Genomic DNA, 22,304 nt, shown 5'->3' with positions numbered 1-22,304 from the left:
ATATATATATATATAAACGTAGCCATACGCTACGTGTATAAATAGTTAAAATAGTATACATTACGTAATATTATTAATATACAAAAGTATAAACTTACAATGATTGAATATATATATATATATATATATATCCTTTTATTAATAATTTCAAATAATTTACTATTTGAATATTTGTAAAATTAAATCTTTAATAATTACGAAATCCACGGCAATCCAAAAATCAAATAAATTCGCTTCCAGTTATTAAAAGGATAAATATAAAAATATTTAATAATATTATTTAACAAATCATTAATATAATATTCAATATTATTATTCTAAATTTTCATTAACGATAAAGTAAAGTACGATGCTAGAAATTTTTAATTGAAATTCATCTAAAAAGCAAACAAAAATTTTAATAATTGAATGTACATAATCGTATGTACATAATGTAGTCGAATGTACATAATGTACATACAATCGTATTATATATATTTTCTGTTACTTTTGTTGATCAATAAACAAACAATAATGGTGTCTCATATATATATTGCTTGCCCTACGCTTTTCTATGATAGACGGTAATTTATAATGTATATAAATTATTATAGATATAGAATTTTGTAACAGAGTATCTGTAATATCCTCTAACTTAAAGGAATGTAATTACAGAATTAACTACTTACATATTGTATATATGAGAACATTCTCACATGCTTAATAAGTTTGTTTTTGCTCAAGTTCTATATTTATGCTGCAATATTTATAAACGCTACCTACAACATAAACTTATCGAAGAATAAAGCATTTTATTATTTACAAATATTTCTTTGTTTATTGTATCCATATAACATTAAATTGGCAAATATTTTTAACTTATTTTTTGTAAACTAAAAACAATGTGTCTAATGGTAAATGTACGATATCTATTTCATTTAAAAGATGATATAAAAAAACAAAACTGTATTATAGATTAAAAATAATGGAACGAAAATTATATATTATGTTTTAAACTGCGTAAACAAAAAGAAATCAGAACAATTGACTCTCGATTCAATACTCTAATAAGGTCGAAGTTCTTAGGATTGCAGTAAAAAAAAAAAAAAAAAAAAAAAAAACTTGGTGACGCCTATTCAATCATTTTAAACTTTCAATATTTGAATTCATTTTTATCAATTGTAACTTCCGTCATTTTTGTTCAATTCACCCTTGCAGTGGATGGGATTAAAATATAAATGTTTATCAACGGACTACGTTATTCACCCTTGCAGTGGATGGGATTAAAATATAAATGTTTATCATTCATGTATATCATAGTTTCGGACTACGTGAACAACATTAAATAATTGAATAAATTCTTCTCAGATAAAAAAATAATCGTAAAATAATGAAATGCTCTATAAGAATACTACAATGCACTTGTAAAGAAACTTATAATGAATTAATATTGAATTTTTTGTTTCAAAAAGAAGTTGTCGCCTATTTCTTCGATAGCTTTGGAAATTTGTTATTTCTTCGGTGTCATAAAAATTCTTCATGTTGCGTAATAAAGATAACAAATAAGCTTAGATTTGTACGCAGGCAAAAAATTAGCTCACAATATCGTTATAATACAAATTACTTCGTATTAATTAATAGTTAAATTTGTTAATGTTAATTATTAATTGGCCGTATTAAAGATTATAAATTTCAAATATCATAATGTAACGTGATATCTTTAAGTGTAATTCTACTAAATTACTGCCATTGAATTAAATTAATACCCAATGACCTACGTTCAGTATAAATAAATTGTCAACATTTTATCAAATATTTTGAATATTAATAATATATAAAGGTGTAGTTTATCATTTAGGCATATTATACTGTTATTTATTTTATATGTATAGATAATACGGATTATTTTTATAATATAAATTTATTTGTTATTTGGCAAATATATTATGAATTACAGTCAAGTCTTTTACATTAATATATTTAATTTGAAGAATACAGTAAACTTTCTTAAATTATGCATTAATTAATATAAATATTAATAAAAAATTTCTTAAATATAATTATAAATTATGTACTTTCACAAAAGTCTATATAATATAATAATTCACCGTACTTTAACAAAATTTAAATTATTTAGAAAGTATAGGGTACGAGGCTAATACTTTTTATGGGTTAAAAATTTTTAATTAATATGAAAATATATCAGACATATTTTTTTAGCCTTTATTTAGTTGCATATTAAATTAAAAAAAAAAAAGTAATAAAGTTTTGTATTATCACTATTTTTAATAATATAAAACTGCTAACTAAAATAAATCAACTGATTAGTTAAAGATAAAGATAGCATAAGAGAAATTGTTTTTAGATTATATAGTAATAAATTTATTCGCTAGAAAATTTTCGTACTACTATTAAATTATCAAAACTTAAATAAAGTTGATCTGAAGAAATCTTTTCAAATGAACTGCAATTATAATATCTAGATTTGAGAAATATATTAATAAAACTAAATAGATATTTTTTATTAAGTGAATAATACTTTAATAGTTTTAATTAAAAACAAAATACATCTTGATGTTGGTTTTAATTTAAAAAATAATAAAAATTTACATTTTACAGCTTTTTTTACAATATTGTTCATTAAATTTTATTTAATCATAAAATCAAACAGAACCAATATCGCATAATATGCTTACAGACATATGCATAAATACACACCTATATATTATTATAGTAAAAGAATTAACTTTTAAATGGATAATAATAACGATATTATCTATGTCATTTACCCATTAACAAATATAAATAAAAATATATTCAGCTACACACACACACACACACACACACACACACACTTATATTTCAGCTTTGTAATTTCTGTCAATTATAAATTATTGACATTTTTTTTTTTTTTTTAATAATACGGATTAAAAAAAAACAAATTAATGAATTAAATATAAAATGGATAATGATAATGGTATTTTATTTGTAATGATTGGGATGCCTGTGCCTTAGGCAATATAAAACGCATACTGTACAAAGTCGCATTTGAGCAATTATTTATACTTCTATTTAATGAATCACTTAATACAGAAAATGCCTCTAAATTATCTAAAAGAATTAAGAGTGTAATTAACTTAAATAAAAGAATTAGTGTAAAAAAATGTCGATCAACTTTAAATTTTTATTTAATTTAAAAATTTCTTATTTAAAAGTATTTCGAAGAGTTTCGTGTTTTGATGAATAAAGCTCAGGCTAAGGTAATTTGGAAACAATTACTTGAAGTTCTCAAAAACTAAATAATAATAAGTAAAAGAAATTATTGTGAAATTAATGTGAAGAAATGAAGAAATAATTGTGAATAAAGGGAAATTATTGCTAATATATTTGTTTCTGATTTTTAAAATAGTTTTAATGTTCGAATAATAAAAAATGTTATCATTTATGTACAATAAAATCATTAACTATCAATTGCTTAAATTTCATATATTCGTAAAATAACTCGTATTCTTAATTGTCATCATTATGTATTCAAGTACCTGTTAAAAAAAATTATCCAATCCAATAAAATTTAATCTTAAGTTTTTAACGTCAAGACAATTTAATTTATCTTTACTCATTAAATATTCAACAATCATCCGAATGATTTGCTATTTTAATATGCTTTCATATATTTATTAAAATGCTTTACATTTTACATTACATTCATTTTAAGAATATATTAAAAAATTAGATACTTTTTTTTATAATAATTATGATCAATCAAATTATAAATACTTATAATTATAAATTACTTAATATATGAATGAATAAAGGAATATAAAAATAAATATAAATTAATTAAGAGTAGCTTTATGATGCTGAAACAAAAAAATAATAAATTTGTATTAAATGAAATAAAATTTGATATATTATTATTTCCGAAAATTTTAAGTAATATATAATTATCTTATATAATAATAAATAAATAAAAATAAATAATAAATATATGAAATAATAAAGTAATATATAATTAATTATCTTACTCGAAGAAAGTCAGATATATTTATACGATTAGGTATATTAGTTCAATAAGTGATATTAAAATGTAAACATTTAAATTATAAAATAAGATAAATCGTTTTATTTTTCTTTAATAATTAACTAAATAAGGATAGTAAATTAATTTAATTATTTTATAATTACTGTCGAATGCTCGTAATTTGTAGATAATTTATACAATTACTCTTTGAAAAGTTTAAAAAATTTAATGATTAATTATAAATATGAAGCTTTATGAAAATTATTATCATAATTCTTAAAATGCTCTTTTAAATAAGATTAATTATATTTGTTGTTGCGTTCGTACGCATTCAAGATTTACACTAATCGATATATTTCGACGATTCCTTAATGGAACAGGCTATTTTCAGTTTCAACTGAAGAAAGATCGACCAACAGGTTTCAACGTGTACGTTTATTTATTTTTTTTTTTTATATATATAATGCAAAAGTATTAAAATAAATCCGGGAAACTTTCAGGCTAATATGCAGGATTTATTTTTATGTATTACCATTTACTATATATCTGTCAAATTATATATTTTTAAATTATAGAAGACTTAAATAATAATATAGGTAATATTATTGCAAAATTAAATCGACAAATATTTATAACGACAATATATATTGCTTTTAGATATTACTTTGGTAAAATGGTTTGCAGTTTATTTTGTATAAAAATTATTTCTGTTATTTGTTTATTATTATTTGTTTATGATAAATTTCTAAAATAAAAAACAACTTCTCTCTTCCATTTGTTAAAAATAAAAATACAATTGACGTAAATAGAAAATACATGATTCGTAAATTCATTTATACTCCATGTCTACTTAAATTGGCGGAAAGTCATAAAAGAAATCAAGAATGGCATAATATCAACCAAAAACAACAAATCCTACATTAACTTATGCTCCATAGCCAGTATTCTTGAAGTGGTAACTTCTCATTCTAAAATTTAATTATATTAAAATTTTTTCTTATAAATTTTTATTCATATTTGTCGTTTATTAAGCGCTAGTTTTTATTTTATAAAATGTATCTTCATTTTTCATAAAAGGCTGATAATTCAAGCATAAAAATTATAATAATTAAAATTAAATTAAAAATTACATCATGAAAAGTAATAATAATAATTGATAGATGAAGCTGGTAAAGGTGAAAAAACGTAGAAACATTTATAAATTGGAAGATGTATGTGTTATTATAACTGGATATTATAAAATGGAATCAAATTTATTAATACAGCGAATAATATTAATAAAGTAGTGTGTATTAAAACGAATTTCAATAGTAACAAAAATAGCAGCTGTTATTCAAATAAAATCTAAATTTTCTATGCTGGACACAAATAGTTCACGAAATATATTTTTATGAAGATTAAAGTAAAAATTTAACTGCTTAATGAATTTTGGCGCCAGTTTTAGAAATTACTATTACTATAGTTGTTCATCGACACAACTTCAATTTAACATAATACTTAATTATATGCAATTTAATTAAATCTTTAATTCTTACAAGTACTTAAATAGTTAAATTATTGAAATGTCGAAACTTAAATTTAAAAACAGCGAAGATTATTAAATATTATAAGAATTAGTGTTATTTAACTTAAGGTTTATTAAATATCGAAATAAAACATAATTAGGATATTAAATACATTTAAAAACTATTGTAAATTTTACAAAATTTATAATTTATTTTTTAAACCCTTATTATCACCTACGTACCTCTTTATAGTTTCGTCCTGTCTCTATAATACGAATGTAAAAAAAATTGTCAGAAACAGATTTCTCAGTGACTAGAATATCATACAATAGACAGTTTGCTACGTGGAATAATCTGTGGCAGCGCATTATACAAAAAGGACGAAATAAACATAGTAGACATTACAAAAGACTTTGGTTTACAGCAATTTTAGATGATCTGATTTTTATCTTGAAACAATTATAAAAACAAATAAAGCAGTGATCATGGCAATTACTGCTCTGAGTATGTATAATATAAACCAATAGCTCTTATCTTAAGTGCACTTCAACTCAAAGTTCTTGTGCATTATCATACCAATTTAAATTAAATACATGAACTGGTGTTATATTTTAATATTCGTAATTCTACGAAATGACACATCAACATGAACAATTTTTATCACTTTTAAATAGACCAGCTTTATTATGTATTATTATGGCATTACTTAAAATTAAAAATTTGAAGGCAAAATACATTTTATATTATTTATAATTTAAAAATAATTAAGTATTAATATATTTTATGTAAATAAAACGACAATGATCTATTAAAAAACATCAGTGTTCACGTTCGTGACAAATATTATAAAAGCTAAAAAAAAAAAAAAAAAAAAAAAAAAAATAAAAAAAAAAAAGGGACTCCTTAGCTTACTGATAATAATAATTTAGATTCATTTATATATATACTTAAGAAATAAGTTGTGTAGCTGCTCGCTTACAGACCTCTCTCCATATAAACTGATTGCTAAGATAAAAATATCAAAAAGTTGAAGTGAAATTCAGTCGTAATTGCTCGATTTTTAAATTGTATTATTTTTTCGATTTTATAATTAAAGACAATGCTGCGGGCTACTTCGTTTAATATCAAATAAATTATCCTTCGTAGACATTTTTGTTTTCAAGTATAAAGAGAGTTCCTCTGCTTTTACTATACTACATTATATACATCTAACAAGCGTCAGTTATTCTATTTGACATCTTATAGGCATTAGTTTCTTTTCGCATTACTCTTCTCAAACCAAAATTTTATGCTTTCCTCCACAATCTCTAATTTATCTAATTATACACACGAATAGAACATAGCACACGATACTTGTTTCTTACATTTTTTTAAACCATCATTTTCTTCGCAAATAGAAAGCATATGGCACGCTTTTCGCTCAATTTTTTCTCTAATCCTAAGTCTTCGTAATATAAAAAATAGCACGTCGAGGAATATTCGTTCAGCGTCATTCTAATAATTTCGCAAAATTGGGCTCTCTAAACTTTTGTCTTCCTTCATGCTTTAATGTGTCTAATACTTAAAATTGCATTGTAGCAACAATCGGTATATATTAATGATTGATAGTTTTTCTTTTCGGTAACAATATTAGGCGTTTTTATAATCGTTTTTTTCTCCCCCCCCCCCTTCCCCCCTCAACCCTCCCTGTTTTTCTGTTCATCATACTTCCTCAGACCGCTTTAATTTATGAATTACAGGATTCAGTCTTAAAATTATATTTAATCTTCATTTTTTTTTTAATTTGTCAAGTATGTGTATACTGGAAAATTGCTTGTTAAATTATATTTCTTCTTAGATTTTTATAATCCTTTAAGAGTACACGAATGTACAATTACATATCATAATACAAGCTATGAACGATTAGTGTGTCAAACCTAATTTATAATATATGTTGATCTTCGATTTTCATTAAGTTATTCTTTAAACCATCAAACTCTGATACCACACAAATCGGATTAAGAAATTGACAATATAATAATAAGTTTTGTATTGCTATACAGAAGTTCGCTAATATTACGGGCTTGAATTTTATAAACAATTTTCGATTAATACGAGGTTGAAGAACAATTAGTCAATTTCTTTACGCTATTCATTAACAAAAGATCGATCGTTTTCTAATAAGGATGAGTTATTGAAAGATATTAAGAACGAATTGTAACATAAATCGAAATAGTTCAAACTTTAAAATAGTTCAAACCTTAAAATAGTTTTTTGTTTAATGATGATACATTATAATATTCACATCGCAATATTATCAATTACATCGAAAAGCATCCTGGCATTTTTCTTGTTTCGAGTACATCATCACTTCCCGATCTCAATTATACAATAAACAATAGAAATGATTTACTTAAGAATTTAAATATGAGAAAATTCTTTAAAATAAGATTTCATTGGCTGAAACAATAAGTTCGGCAGTAATTAAAGGTTAAAAATTAGATTCACTATATGCCCATAGCTTGTATTATAAAATTATGTTATTAATAGAAGAATTTGCCTGTAACATTAAAGAGTATAAAATGGTTTAATAAAATGGAATTCAAAAATGACTTTAAATCGATTAAATATATGTATAGATTTATAAAAGGAAAAACAGTTAAAAATAACAGTATAGGGTTAGATAAATGCTATTAGAAAGATAATGGAAATGAATTATAATATGAATATTTAACGTCAATCGTTTCCAAAAGAAATATAGCAATTAGAAAAGACAATTTATTTTTCAACGACTAAAGTTAATTAAAAGACCGAATCCATTCCATTCGCTGCCTTATTAACGCGTACGTAGAACCGTTACTTCATTTACATATAATATTTATCTTTATTTTGATTATAAGTATTTTTGTAAAATAATGAGGTAAGTTTGTACACTAACACATCCGTGTACCCATTTTACATCGTCCGTTGACTGTCACTCGGCAATTTGTTTCAATTACGATGACTTCAAATTACATTTACTTTATTTACTTTTACATTTAATCCTCTTTGTTTTCGCACTTCAAAGTTTAGTAAGTAATTACATATTCTCTTAAAATATATGAATTTGTGTTTACAAAAGCAACGTTTTCAAATATAATATTAATTAATTAATCAAACGAAAGAATGATATCATATTTAATCTAAATATCTGTATTATTAAAGATTTATCGAAACAAATTAATTTACTTCTGTTCATTTTATATTACATTAAAGTTTCCTTTTTACCCCCATTAGCTAAAGTAATTACATAAAGTTAAGACTTTAAATAATAAATTTATAAAAATACAAAGTTAATAATTCAAGTTTCATGGGTGTAATATAAAAATATTCCGAATGTACGCACATATTTATTAATTACTTCAAAATAAATTTCTAACTATAAATGCTTGTTCTTTTGAGAAAATCATTATGCATTCAATTTTATTAAAAAATGAATATTACATTTGAAAAGTTCTCTTGCTAATATTTTTAATAACATTTACTGGAGTCATATATACATACACCCACCCACCCACACACACGCGCGCGCACATACACACACACACCCACATATATATATATACACATATATATATATATATATATATATATATATATATATATATATATATATATATATATATATATATATATATACATACATACGTATACGGCATATTACTCACGAAAAATATGAAAAAATTCGATATTAAGCATAATCATATTCGGAGCACTGAACAATTGTTTTAAACGATCACAAATCTAATTTAGAACATATCGCTACTCATAATATTTTGTGCTTTGTAAATAGAATTTTCAGTGGAATAGAATCTTTCTAATTGATTTCACTCCCTGAACAATGTTTATTATACTTCGATTTTTTACATGAAATTCAAAGGCATTTATAAAACAGTTCAAAGAAAGTTTGAAAAAATAAAATTTTTCTCAAAATCTCTCAAACATTCTATATTGTGTATATAATTCTTTATAAATTATGAGAAAAATTTTTAAAAACTTTATAAAGATATTTATAAAGACATTGTGTAATTTATAGTACCATATAGATTTTCTCACATTTTAGAAAATCTAAACTAATCGAAATAGCAAAAATGTACCTGCAAACTATTTTAATAGTGGTGTCAATGAAATATTATAGTCCGTAAAGATTGTGCCCTCTTTTGTTGTTAAATTAAAATTATAAACGCTTATTTAATTTATTTCGTTTCTTTAGTATAATTTTGTTCTTGCCTGTTTATCAGCTTATAACCGTTCAATTTATAACAAGCTGCACCTTCGTTGTCTACGCTTTTGGGGTTCAGGTCGAAGTACTGCTCGAACTGCTTCATCAAAAACTTGTTTTAAGCCACGTTGTGTTAAAGCAGAGCATTCCATATATTTAACAGCACGTATCTAAAGCATAACATTGGATATGGTATTAAATTTAATTAACGCAAATTTGTATTATTGTTAAAAAAGAAATATTAGTGATAGGTATGTGTTAATAAGGTCTGATGCACTATATTGCCAATGAAGTAAGAACGAGATAATAAATAGAATAAAGACTATCTTGGTGCTATACAATTTTCATTTGCATTAATAATCTTTTTTATATTTTAAGTAAAAATATTACAAGATAATATGGATGTCCGTGTCTTTCACAAAATTGAACGTACCTTATTAGCTAATTTCTGGCCTTGTTCACGTTTAATGGCACTAAGTCCCTGTTCAGCCAATGCTGTTAATGTTTCACGATCATCTCGTAAATCAATTTTTGTTCCAACGAGTATCATTGGTGCATCTGGACAATGGTGTTTAATTTCTGGATACCATTTACTAGTAACATTTTCAAATGACGATGGACTTGTAACAGAGAAGCAAATAAGAAATACATCTGTTTGTGGATAAGATAGGGGTCGGAGTCTATCATAATCCTCTTGACCTGCTGTATCCCATAGTCCTAAACTAACTGGAATACCATCGACTACCATCGGAGCTGAGTAATTATCGAACCTGAAAATACAATTTAATCAATGTTTACAGAGAAGTATATAGCATATACATTTTGATGACTATGATGAATTTACTCGGCTACATTACTACAAAATGAAACACATTAATAAAAATATGTTTTTAAAAAAGCATTAATTAAGAAATTAAAAAAATTATTTATTGTACACATTATATAGAAATAACACAACGTTTAAAATATAACGATAAAATAAAGAAAATATAATTATTTACATGAGTATTTCCTTGAATATTGAAGCAAAGACAAACAAATGCGATATATGGATGTTTGTAAAGTTAATAAGAAACATTTATAAACATTCTTTTGAGTTTATTTATAAAATTAAAACCGGAAGACAAACAGGCAAAAAGATAGTGTGAAATTAATTGCTTCCTGTGAGTATTTGGATGTCTTACTCTGACAGACTATTAATAGATATCATAAAATTCAGCGTTCATAACAAAACATAAATTCAAAAGCTCGCAAGTATTTAAACAGAGCAGAGTGTAATTTTTTTAAAGCCACTTACACTGTAGGCACATATTCTCCAGGAAAACTATCCGTTGTATAAGAAATCAGCATACATGTTTTGCCTACCGTGCCATCTCCAACTACGACGCACTTGATCGGCCTACCTGAACTCATGATGTTGTTTCTATAAATTAAGGAAAATTTTCTTTAATGTAAAAAATACAATATAACTTTCTTATTCGTCTATCTAACTCATAATATAACTAATATCTTTTGCCATGAGTGTATAGAGTTTTTATCTTTTGGCCATTATAATATTTAAGAAATAAAAATTATCAAAGCTATTTCAGGTAAAGTGTGAATATTTTGTAAGTCACGCTCCATTCTCAAATTTATCTAAAATTTTTAATAACTGCAAAAAATAATATCTCCAACGAAATACGAAAGAATCGTCATCCAAGGGTAAAAAATACGTATTTGAACAATTTATAAAATAACTTAATGAAAAAATGAAAAATAAACAAAAATAACAAAAATTGTTTAAAAATACAATGTTTTTAACGACTTCTCCTCCTCGCCCCCCCCCGTTCCTCACACACACTCTACTCCTCTCATCATCTCTCGCTCATTCTCTCGCTCTGTCTCTCGCTCTCTCTCGCTCTCCCTTTATGCAAACATATAAATTTATATTTACAAAGCCATTAATGAATCCTCCTCCAAATATCTGCTGGGCCAACAATAAACGACAGTCTTCCAATTAAAAGTCTTCAATTGCACTAATTGACGAATGAGAGAACGAATATAAAAATTACACTCCTATATACTCGCGCGCATGCCACGAGCGAGTCAATAACATTCACACGCCTAAAAATCTCTAATACAACGAGCCAACCAAGACGACTTTTAAACAAAAACACGCATGTCATGGAAAGTCTGCGAATTTAACGTTCGCAGAGTCGCAAGTACGTACATGTACACACACCTTTGGATACGCGAAACACCCTTGAAAGGAAAGAAAAGAGTGAGTGAGGGAGAGAGAGAGAGAGAGAGAGAGAGAGAGAGAGAGTGAGAGAGAGAGAAAAACAGGAGAAAGGGAAACAACACAAAGTTAGCGCACAAGGGAAAAGAATTCCGTGAAGAGTCACCGTTGTGTCGTACACGATAGACTTACCGGGCTATACCACCTCTCCACTTACTTTTTCCTTTCCTCTTCCTTCCGACCGCTTCTCGTTGATTTTTTTTTGTTTCTTCTATTTCAAGAGAACCCGAAAAGGTCGTCTACACCGCGCGCGGTGGAAATTCGTCGGGCGGCGGCAGCGGCGGCGGCAGCGGCGGCGGTAGCGACGGCAGCTGCGACGGCGGCGACGGCGGTGGCTACGACGGCGGTAGCGGCGGCGGCGGCGATGTCAGTAGCGGCGGTGACGGCGGTGGCGGCAACCCAACGTACATTTCGCTGAACCTTAGAGTGGGCGACACGCGCAAACGGCAAGAGGGAGAGAAAAAGAGAGAGAGACATACACGCGCTTTGATCGTACATACGCGTCTACGAATCAGGCGATTCGTGTTTCTTTTTAGGAAATCACTCGGGAAGTGAACGCACGCACGTACTATACGTCATTCGACTAAGCTACTTTACAACTTGGCGCTCTCGCTCCCTCTTCCGACGACCATAACTTGGTATTAAAAAGGTCGTATTGTAGCGTACATCTTGTCTCGCAATCGAAATCCCTGAGCTTTAATACGCGTGTGCGTTTATAATTTATATCGTGCCTTTTAAACTTATTCGAATATAACTTGAACGCGTTCTCAAGTTTCTGTCCCTCCCTTTTTCCTTATTGCTTTCATTCTTTTAGTTACACCTTATCCAACCGTCGCCCCCCCCCCAGCCCACCGCGACAACACCCCATATAAACTCATCCACGCACCCGCCCACCTTTCCACTCGTTTTTAACACGTCTCTCTCTCTCTCTCTCTCTCTCTCTCTCTCTCTCTCTCTCTCTCTCTATTATCTCAACAATTCGAAACGTTAATTATTATTTGCCGATATTTGGCAAATTTATAATCTGTGAATATGTAAATGCTACGTCACTATCCTCTCGATCGACATAGTAGAACACTAAATGATAATATAAATCTTAAAAATTCCATTCGAGCCACGAATATGCGTTGTGATAATTAGAAAGTTAGAATTAAAGGAGAATTATTAATAATGTACACGATAAATGACATAAAAATACATTGTAAAAGATACTAGATACAATTGCGTACTAAAAGAAAGCAATTTATAGTGAAAAATTTTATTCGCGATCAAACCTTTTTTAACCATCATTATTATTTTTTCTGTTTTTGTTTTTTATAAATATGTAGACGCATGCATAACAAACTCGATTTCACAGGCTCAAGAATTGAAATAAAAATCCTCCATGTGCGGCGGTGTACCGCAATCAGCCGTTAAAAGCCAGATACAATGACGTCACTCGTCGCCTGCCGTTTATTCCATTGTCGATTGGATCGTTCGTGTTGTTGGTGTGCCAATGAAATGCAATAGATGTCAGCACGGAACACGTCCGTGTGCACGCACGCAAACATGTTCAACCACGTGCAGGAGCTGCGCACTAAATGCTCTCTGTGTGCTCTGAGCGGACATTGACATTTGGAATTTTGCAATCAAATGGTAATGATATTAAATGATAAATCCATGCTCTATATTAGAGTAGAGACGGCACGATAATATTATTCTTCGATACGTTCAATGGGTGAAGAAGTTGCGCTAAGAAGGCGCTAGACCATCGATATTATTGTCTCAACAAAAATTGATTCCACAAACATGAACATCGTGTCCTAATGTAATGATTCCAGTGAACATTAGTTCAAAAATTCAATTTTGACAATATAATCTACGAAACGTGAATTGTCACCAAGAAGAAATTAAGAAATTAAGAGTTCGATGTCGGACATTCGATTATATGTAATGAAATACATATTGTACAAATAAATTACAATCGAAGCGTCTGTGCCAATAAAATTTCAAAATTTTACCTACTCGGATTCCATTGTCATTGCACTCTTGTAGTATGGATGATTGGCAGGTGGGTATGCTACCCATACCTTGACCAGCTCTATTTCAAAATTATTCGATTGTAGTAGTGTGCACGTTGTGTGTCGCACCAGCTTAAGGAGTGCGACCCAATTTACTAGATGTTAAATATAAAATTCACACTATCTAATTATGCCATATCATGAACAATATATTACTTTATTATACGTTTATTTTCCCAATTTCATTATCCCCATTTCACTTACGGATATTTTTCATGCTTATTAGTACTTTGAAGTCCAGCTTCCAGTCAATGCATTTATCGGTGAAATTTTCATTTCAAAATTTACATATTCATACATCTTTTTACGTAATGAGATAATGGCAATCATGAACCTCGCGTAAGAGCAGTAATAAATATATATATTATTTTTAAAAATTCATAAAGTATTCCTTTAGTTACAAATTTTTCGCGACTCTTTTCTTTAATAATAATAATAACAGTAAATCAAAACATAATAATACAATGGAATTATAAGGATTTTATGCTTCATCTTATATGATCAATCGTTTCGCTCATTATAGTGAAAATAAAGAATATTAATATAATTGAGAAAAAATTTCCATCTACCCATACATAAATCTCTGATTTATGGATTTATTTTTATTTGTAATAAAGCCGTTAAAGATTAATAGCTTTCAAGAATCTTGAAGTAGAAACAAATTAAGATAACAACAAGGGCTATTTATTGCATTTTGAAATAATTAAATTATACATATTTTATAAATAACTATAGTTGTAAGAAAGAGTATTGTTGAGAATAAAAAGAGTAGTTGTGCCTCGGAACTAGTGGAGATTGGATCTCACTTATGCGTCTATTATTTTTAGATTAGGAAAATAGGTATAGAGGGGAAAAGGTGTATTTTTAACAATATTTATAAGTAATTTATCGTAAAGTAATATTTTATAAACTAGTCACAAAACATCATTCATATGAATAAAAAAAAAAAAAAAAAAAAAAAAAAAAAAACATTCTATCACAATTTAATTATGTTATTTTTGAAAAGAAAAATTATTATATAGTCTATAATATATAATTGTATGGAACTAAATTACTAAAATTACTTTCTTTTTCTTTCTTTTTCTTTCTTTTTCTTTTTTTTTTTATAGCGGAGAATAATAAAATAGCGTTAAACAATTATAATAACTTTATTACGATTAGATATATACTTATAAAAAACGATCGTAAAACAACTTTATAGCAGTACACATTCACTATTGTCGCAATTAACAGCGATCAGTTAATTCTATAAAAAAAAAAAAAAAAAAAAAAAAAAAAAAAAAATCTGCTTTACACTGTCGTAGCATAAAATTATACGGTTGACCAGTTGTTTAAAAAGTGAAAAATTACTTTTTTCGAAAAGTCTATGATAAATTGTGTATCTAAAATCATCTGCAATTAAATTCGTGTAAATTTATGTCTATTGGATATTATGTATTAATTGTCTTTATGATCTATTAAATATTATTTGGCAATTGAATGACATCACTGACTAGTATCATATATATATATATATATTATATGGATTATATAGAGTGCCGTTTTTATAAAAACTAATTAATTTTTACAAAACTATATTATAATTAAAATAATTTTGCACGCAAGATATGGAAAATCATCACTACTAATGAGCATCGAATAAAATCGTTTGTAAATAAAACATAATTATAAAAATAAAAGAAAACAATGTGCGATAACCGAACAATTTGTTATTTTTAAAATTAAATGGTAAAAGACAAATGTCATTTATTCATACTATATGTTTAATTTTTATTGATATTACTGTTAAAGAATAAATTTATTATGTTTCGAGAATTTGTACTTATTTGTAAAGCCGAAAATGTCAATTATATATGTTTTATTGAAGATTTTTTTTGAGAAACGTATTATTATATATAATATTATACTTGTGCAATAAAATTTGTACACTCTTATTTATGTAAAATTAATTTATTACGATGCAATCAAATTACAATTCAAGCTCTTTTGAAAATAATGAAGATTTATTAATAAATATTCAATAATAATTTTTATATTTGCAATAATACAAGCAACTTCATCATTATTAATCATCATTATTACATTCAATCATTATTACAATATTAAACTGTAATAATATTTCATAAAAAAGTATGATATAATTACCAACCATCATACTGTATAAATCAATTGGATAAAATTTATGTCAAATTCATATGAAAATAATTGAAGTTCATCTTATAATTAGATTTTTAATATTAAATATTAATAATAATTAGAAATTTATGTTAAATTAAGTTAATATTGTTATATTGTACTATACATTAATTATTTGCATTATGAAAATTTAAAAAGTACAATTACCGAAACTTTATAGCAATGCGTACGTATATAGCCGAGAGGATCTAATACATGGAACAGCTGTCTGCAATTATTTTGTTAGTGATGTACAATTAAACACTCGCAATTTAAAAGTATAATTTCATTGATATTGCATATGCAATAAGATAGTATTCAAATTACTAGGGACTAATCAGTCGATAAAATAACTTTAAGCACTCCTTCCTTTCAAATATTGCATAAAAGTTGGACTATTTACTTTTCTTCGAGCATGCAATTAATTAATTTAATGTTCATGTAGTTTTTATTTATAACGAACGCCCATATCCAGATAAAGATGATGGAATAAAACCATATAATTAATTTTACTAAATACCATATTAGCCAAGAAAACCTGAAAGTTGGCTTGTCACGCGTGTACAAGCGACCGTCGGTATAAAAGTAAGTGATAACATCGACATGCTCATGGATTGTTACCTACAGTCGTTGTCGCTTATCTGTCTAGTAGATTCTCGTCCTTTTTTTTTTTTTCGTTAATGTTACCGTCAATATATGCGTACAAAAATCTACATGGCTCCATTAATTTAATTATCCAATGAAGTGCGTTAAAAATAAATTAAATCTTTTGTTTTTTCGTATTCCTTCTCTTCGCCTTTCTTGCGATAATGAATAATGTGCGTTTTATGCCAGTGGCATAAGCAAGAGCTAAAGAGTAAGGAAGATGAGAGTTAGGGTAGAGAGGAAAGAAACTAATTAGGCACTGTTGTACCTTTTATGAAATGTCAATTTTCATCATATAAAGTCAATTACAACATATAAATTCTTCGGCATCGCGAGATGTCAGTTTCAGCTAGGACAGGTCATTGACTTACCAAACATCAAAAACATTGGCAACTGTTTTATCCACTATTACTTCATACAAACAGATGTCAATAATCACTTTGATGATGACTCAAATCAACTATGGATTTGTATGATATTGAATGTATAATTCCAAAAATTGATTTGTATAATGCATTTGATATCATTCTATTCGTTCAATTGGATATCTTTCTGTACACATGTACAAAAATTAATATTATCCATTTCTATTCTATTATTTACTTAACACAACATTATGAATTTATAAATTATAGATTAATATATTCCAACGCGAAATTCTCCATTTCTTAATATTAGAACTGTAATTTTATATTAAAATTGTAACAGAATCGTTATTCTCATGGTTTTTTTTTTATTTAATTTACTTATAATTACGAAAAAATTAATCATAATCTGAATTTTGAATTTATAACGCGATAAATAAATATATTTATGTATATAATTTTTGTTAATACTAGATTTCGTTATTTTATTATTCTATTGTTTTATTATAAAGTTTATAATTTTATCATTCCGTAAAATATTTTGTTATTATTATATTTTTGTATTATATTTAATATGATATTTCAATATTATTACATTATACCCTATATTATTATAATTTTATTATGAAAATGCATTATTTTATATTAATATTATTGTATTATATGTTATATGAAGTACGTATCAATATTATTATATTTATATAATAAAAAATTTAATTCCAAGATTGATCTGGGTTTTATTGGGAAATAAGTTTGATTATCTCAAATGATTTCAAGTTCTTAATAATTTTGCATTTTAACAATTAATCTATCAAAATAATAATTATTCAGAGTGGATTATTTAAAAAATAATTTATAGTTTATTTGTTTATTATAATTGCATAGCTGGATGTATAGTTTCTGTTACGAGGGATAATTTTATCTCCCTATTCATGTCTCATAGATATATATTCTTAAATTAATATTCTATTTCAAAATCAATTATTAAAATTATTACCACCATAGATTGATAATAATGTGTAGACTTTATTTAAATTAATAAATTAAAATACATACTGGATATTTATTTATTTATTTTATTTTTTTTTTCAAACAATCATATCCTCTAAATATAAACAAATAATCCGCTACGAAGCGCTACTATAAATACTATTAAAAGAAAAACTACTGACATCATTAAGTAAAAATAATTCGATTTATAAGAACTGAAACTTTTTTTTTTTTTTTTTTTTTTTTTTTTTAAATGACCGATTGATTAGTTTGAGTAAAAAGAGAAATAATTAATAAATAAATTTAGTTCACTGATTTCATTGTCTTACATAATTGTGTATTTTTCTCGATTAATTTTGGGAAAGGATTTTATGTTTATATTTATACATAAATAAAATACAATTTAATTATAAATTAAAAGAAATAAAAATCAAGAGATAAGAGAGTAAGTTTATAAATAATAATTTGCATTACAATATTTCATAATATATTTCATTTTTAAAGTTAATAGTTTGTGTAGTCAGAAAAAAAAAAAAATTAGTTCAATTATATCATGTTGATGTATAAAATAAAATATTCTTTCAATATTTTTGGAACATTAAATACTTTAGAAAAGAAAAAAATGCATTACGTTTTGTTTTATAAATATTTTATCGATTATCTCATAGGTTAAATAATATTAAATTTATTCATTATAATATATTTACATGGTTGATAATTTAGGTTTTCTTAATATGCTTACTGAAAATAAAAAATAAAATAAAAAATAAATTAAAATTTCTTGTTAACAATATAAGTTCAAGTTATGTTAATAAATAATCATTAACAAAATATGTTCACCGGATGAACAATTAATGCGTCAGTTATTCGAATTAGTTGGCCGCGTACATAAATCATTTTTATTCTTTATTAGCCGAATAATATCATATGGATATCATATCGAAAATAGTTAGTCATAATGTCTTTTCTTTTATTCGTCAATATTAAATTACATGTCCCTTTTCTTTATTAATACGATGACTAAATATGACGAGGGTGAACAAAGTTTGAATGAAAAGAGTTGCAACGATTATTAATGCGAGTGTGACCTAAATAAAGCTGCAATTGGTGTATAAGACACTTCCGCCGAGTGCATCGGACGGCTTCATTTATAATTCAAGTAGAGGTATTTAAGCAGAGGGTAATAAGCAAAGTAGCGAGCGTTCGTTATCACTTTTCTCATTGCGGATTATCCGGTTTAATTATCAGAATCGTCTCTCGGCGAGATTGCGATCGTTAAAAAAAAAAAAAGTAAAAAAAGTAAAAAAGAAACAAAGAAAAGAGAGAGACAGAGAGAGAGAGAGAGAGAGAGAGAGAAATCACCGGGCCTTAAAAGCCGCGTGCATTATTGCCTCTTGGAAAGTCCGCTGCAGGGACGCGGCTTGGATGTCTCATCGGCTCTCATCGGAAGGGCAACTCCATCGAGCCATGCAAAGAGCACGCAGCGAGAGCGAGATAGAGACAGAGATAGAGCGGTTGAGGGTGTCGAGTGAAAAATTGTGGAGAGTGGTGGGGGTGGATGTAGCAAATAAATAATGAGGGATGGTCGGGCGCTTATGCGCGAACTGAGCGGTGGCTAACCCTCGTCGTCGCGTCGGTTGATATTAATTAATAATCACAAACAGATGCGCGAGTTATTCCGATATAATTATTTCGAGTCCCTTATCATCCGACTGCGCTCTTGCGCTTATCTCGCCGCGAGCCCGGGGCGCGTATGTATTTCGCCGCCGCGGAGCCATGCTAATTAAAGAGCACTTATAATGCGCCGCGTTATATTTGCACAGAAGTACGAGCCCGAGGTCCCTTAGGACTCCCGCGGCTCCCGTCTACAACCAGCCTCTACAACTGCGCACTTCCTTCGCACTGGCTTTTTCGCGACAGCCATCTTTCGGTTACTCATTGTTAGCACTTTTTACGCATGAAGGCTAATACGCAGCGCGATGCGACGAGTGTTGAAAGTGTCGTTTTTTGCGCGAGCTTAGTGGAGCAAAGGATTATGAGCTTCATAGAGGAGGCTGGGACACGACACGACCAGTCGAGCGAAATCGCTAATGAAAATTCTTAATACCCTTTCTTCATATTTATTATCACGCATATTCACTTACCCACACTTTCCGCTCATTTTCCCTAGTCTATCGGGAGTACACTTTTTTAATTACATGTTTAATTAAGCATACGTTTAAGGAGCGTTTTTATGTAAGAGCTCATGGTTTATCGTTCTCTGTTGATCCTTCGTTTCCTTCCAACTCAATAGACCACTTGGCTTGCACATATCCGTCTACCCGTCGCGGGATTATTTTCGAATGCAGGTCAACAGCCGCGGATAATTAATATCTCATCGTAAGTAAATATCTGGCGAAGAGATTTTAATACTCGCAGGACTTTGTTGGGGAAATGAACGAAGTCATATATCATAGATATTGAGATGGACGACTGGAGAATAAGTTATCGCTAACGCGGCCTAACTACTTATTTCCTATATTATTCCCTGTAGATCTCATCGAGGACGCCAAGTGTCGCGTGAAAAAGAAGAAACCTTAATCGGATGAAATCTGTGAATCTTTCATCTTCACGTTGTTAACAACAACAACAACAACAACAACAATAATAATAATAATAAGTAATTTAAAGCTAAATGCACGAGTTAGTATGAGTGGTCGGCAATTTACGTATACGAGGCAAGAATGTTCTTACTACATAATACATCGATGCTTTTGAGAAATTGTACTAAACGATAAAACAAATTCTTTTTACGCAGAAATTATTGCTCGATGTGCATACATCATTGAGTACAATAAATTGATGATTTTGGAAACGCTTAAGCGAAGCTTATGCAAATTCGATGATTTCACTCGATAATTCCATATCTCACTTCCTAGATTTTTGTTTTTTTTTTCTTCTTTTGTTTTTTCTTTTTTTTTTCTCTTTTTGTCTTTCTTTTAAACAATAACCGTCGAAATTCCATGATAAATATCGCTCCAATTAGATGAAATTAATAGCAAAGAGTATAGTCCCAACAGATACTCAGAGAATTGCGATTCTGAAAACGTAATGTTACACTTCCATTTTCTATTTTGCAAAATTGCTCCCAGAGCAATGAAAATATCCCCGAAACGCAAGTATCAGGTACACCCATACATTTGGCCAGCAGCAGCCACATAGACGCACGACCACAACGATGCAGCCTCTAACTTCGGTCGTTTTCTCGTTACGCAAGCTAGCGATAAACATCGGCTCTAAAGTGGAAAAGTGGAGCGCGAGAAGAAGCTTTCGGCGGAAGTTACGTGAATTACGAGGCTTAAGAGGAGCGTCGGGGCCCGTAAGAGTCGTCGCGCGCCTCCTCCCAATCCCAACTCACTCCTTCCTGGAGATGAGGGGAGTCGCGCGAGTGTGTGCGTCTATACGATAGATACGTAGTTACGCAAGTACTACGTTAATAATATCCGCCACTAACATTATTTCAGAAAAGTATTACTATAAATCCAAAGTCACGTTATTAAACGTCTCGCGGCTCTTGTTTATGCTCTCTCCTTCTCCACTGCCTTCCAGCATCCCTAGCCCTCCATTACCTACCTCGCCCTCTGATTTTCTTTCCAAAGAAAGAACGGACACATTTTTTATTTAGTTTTATACTCTTCTATATTCGTTCTCGTCAATTTTATGCTTCTTCTTCTTCTTCTTCTTCTTCCTCTTCTTCGTCTTCGTCTTCGTCCATCTTCTCGTCCTGGCTCTCGTTTTACCCTTCGTCTTCCTCTTTGTCTAAGGTCACATTTTCGGACTATATTATGTGTGCATAAGAGGCATTTAGATTTTTAAAATCAATCATCGCAACAATTACCTCTCGCACGATTTTATTTCTTTTTTACATATTATTATTAATATGTTAATTGAATTGAAATGCGCTGCATAATCAATGTAAAAAGTTTTTTTTTTTATTTTTTATTTTTTATATTTTAGTAAAGATTGAACTAGGAAGTAATAAGTTCTTTGTCGGGTATTTGCCTCTT

General features: G+C 28.1%; 1 protein-coding gene across 2 annotated transcripts; it reads right to left on the bottom strand.

The window, feature by feature from the left end:
* Positions 1-9,625: 9,625 nt before the first annotated feature.
* Positions 9,626-12,340, bottom strand: Mtl (Rac family small GTPase Mtl). 2 transcript variants are annotated; one of them, XM_011501496.1, is made up of 4 exons: positions 12,181-12,340; positions 11,043-11,168; positions 10,179-10,515; positions 9,626-9,915 (listed from the first exon to the last, which is right to left on the bottom strand). In XM_011501496.1, exons 2-4 carry the CDS (start codon positions 11,156-11,158, stop codon positions 9,781-9,783), a joined length of 588 nt encoding a protein of 195 aa, XP_011499798.1. In that variant the 5' UTR covers positions 11,159-11,168; positions 12,181-12,340; the 3' UTR covers positions 9,626-9,780. The 2 variants fall into 2 exon arrangements, with proteins under 2 accessions (XP_011499798.1, XP_011499797.1); XM_011501495.1 differs by lacking the exon at positions 12,181-12,340 and adding an exon at positions 11,679-12,008.
* Between the last annotated feature and the right edge of the window lie 9,964 nt (positions 12,341-22,304).

The sequence above is a fragment of the Ceratosolen solmsi genome, unplaced genomic scaffold, assembly GCF_000503995.2.
Source record: "Ceratosolen solmsi marchali unplaced genomic scaffold, CerSol_1.0 scaffold28, whole genome shotgun sequence".
NCBI classification, from domain to species: Eukaryota; Metazoa; Arthropoda; class Insecta; order Hymenoptera; family Agaonidae; genus Ceratosolen; species Ceratosolen solmsi.
This window is presented reverse-complemented; position numbering and strand designations above follow the sequence as displayed.

Coding starts and splice junctions, on each gene's coding strand:
- Mtl (XM_011501495.1), bottom strand. Junction 10,516..11,042: donor GGAGAATATGTGCCTACAGT/GTAAGTGGCTTT, acceptor TTGTATTTTCAG/GTTCGATAATTACTCAGCTC. Junction 9,916..10,178: donor GCCAGAAATTAGCTAATAAG/GTACGTTCAATT, acceptor GTTATGCTTTAG/ATACGTGCTGTTAAATATAT.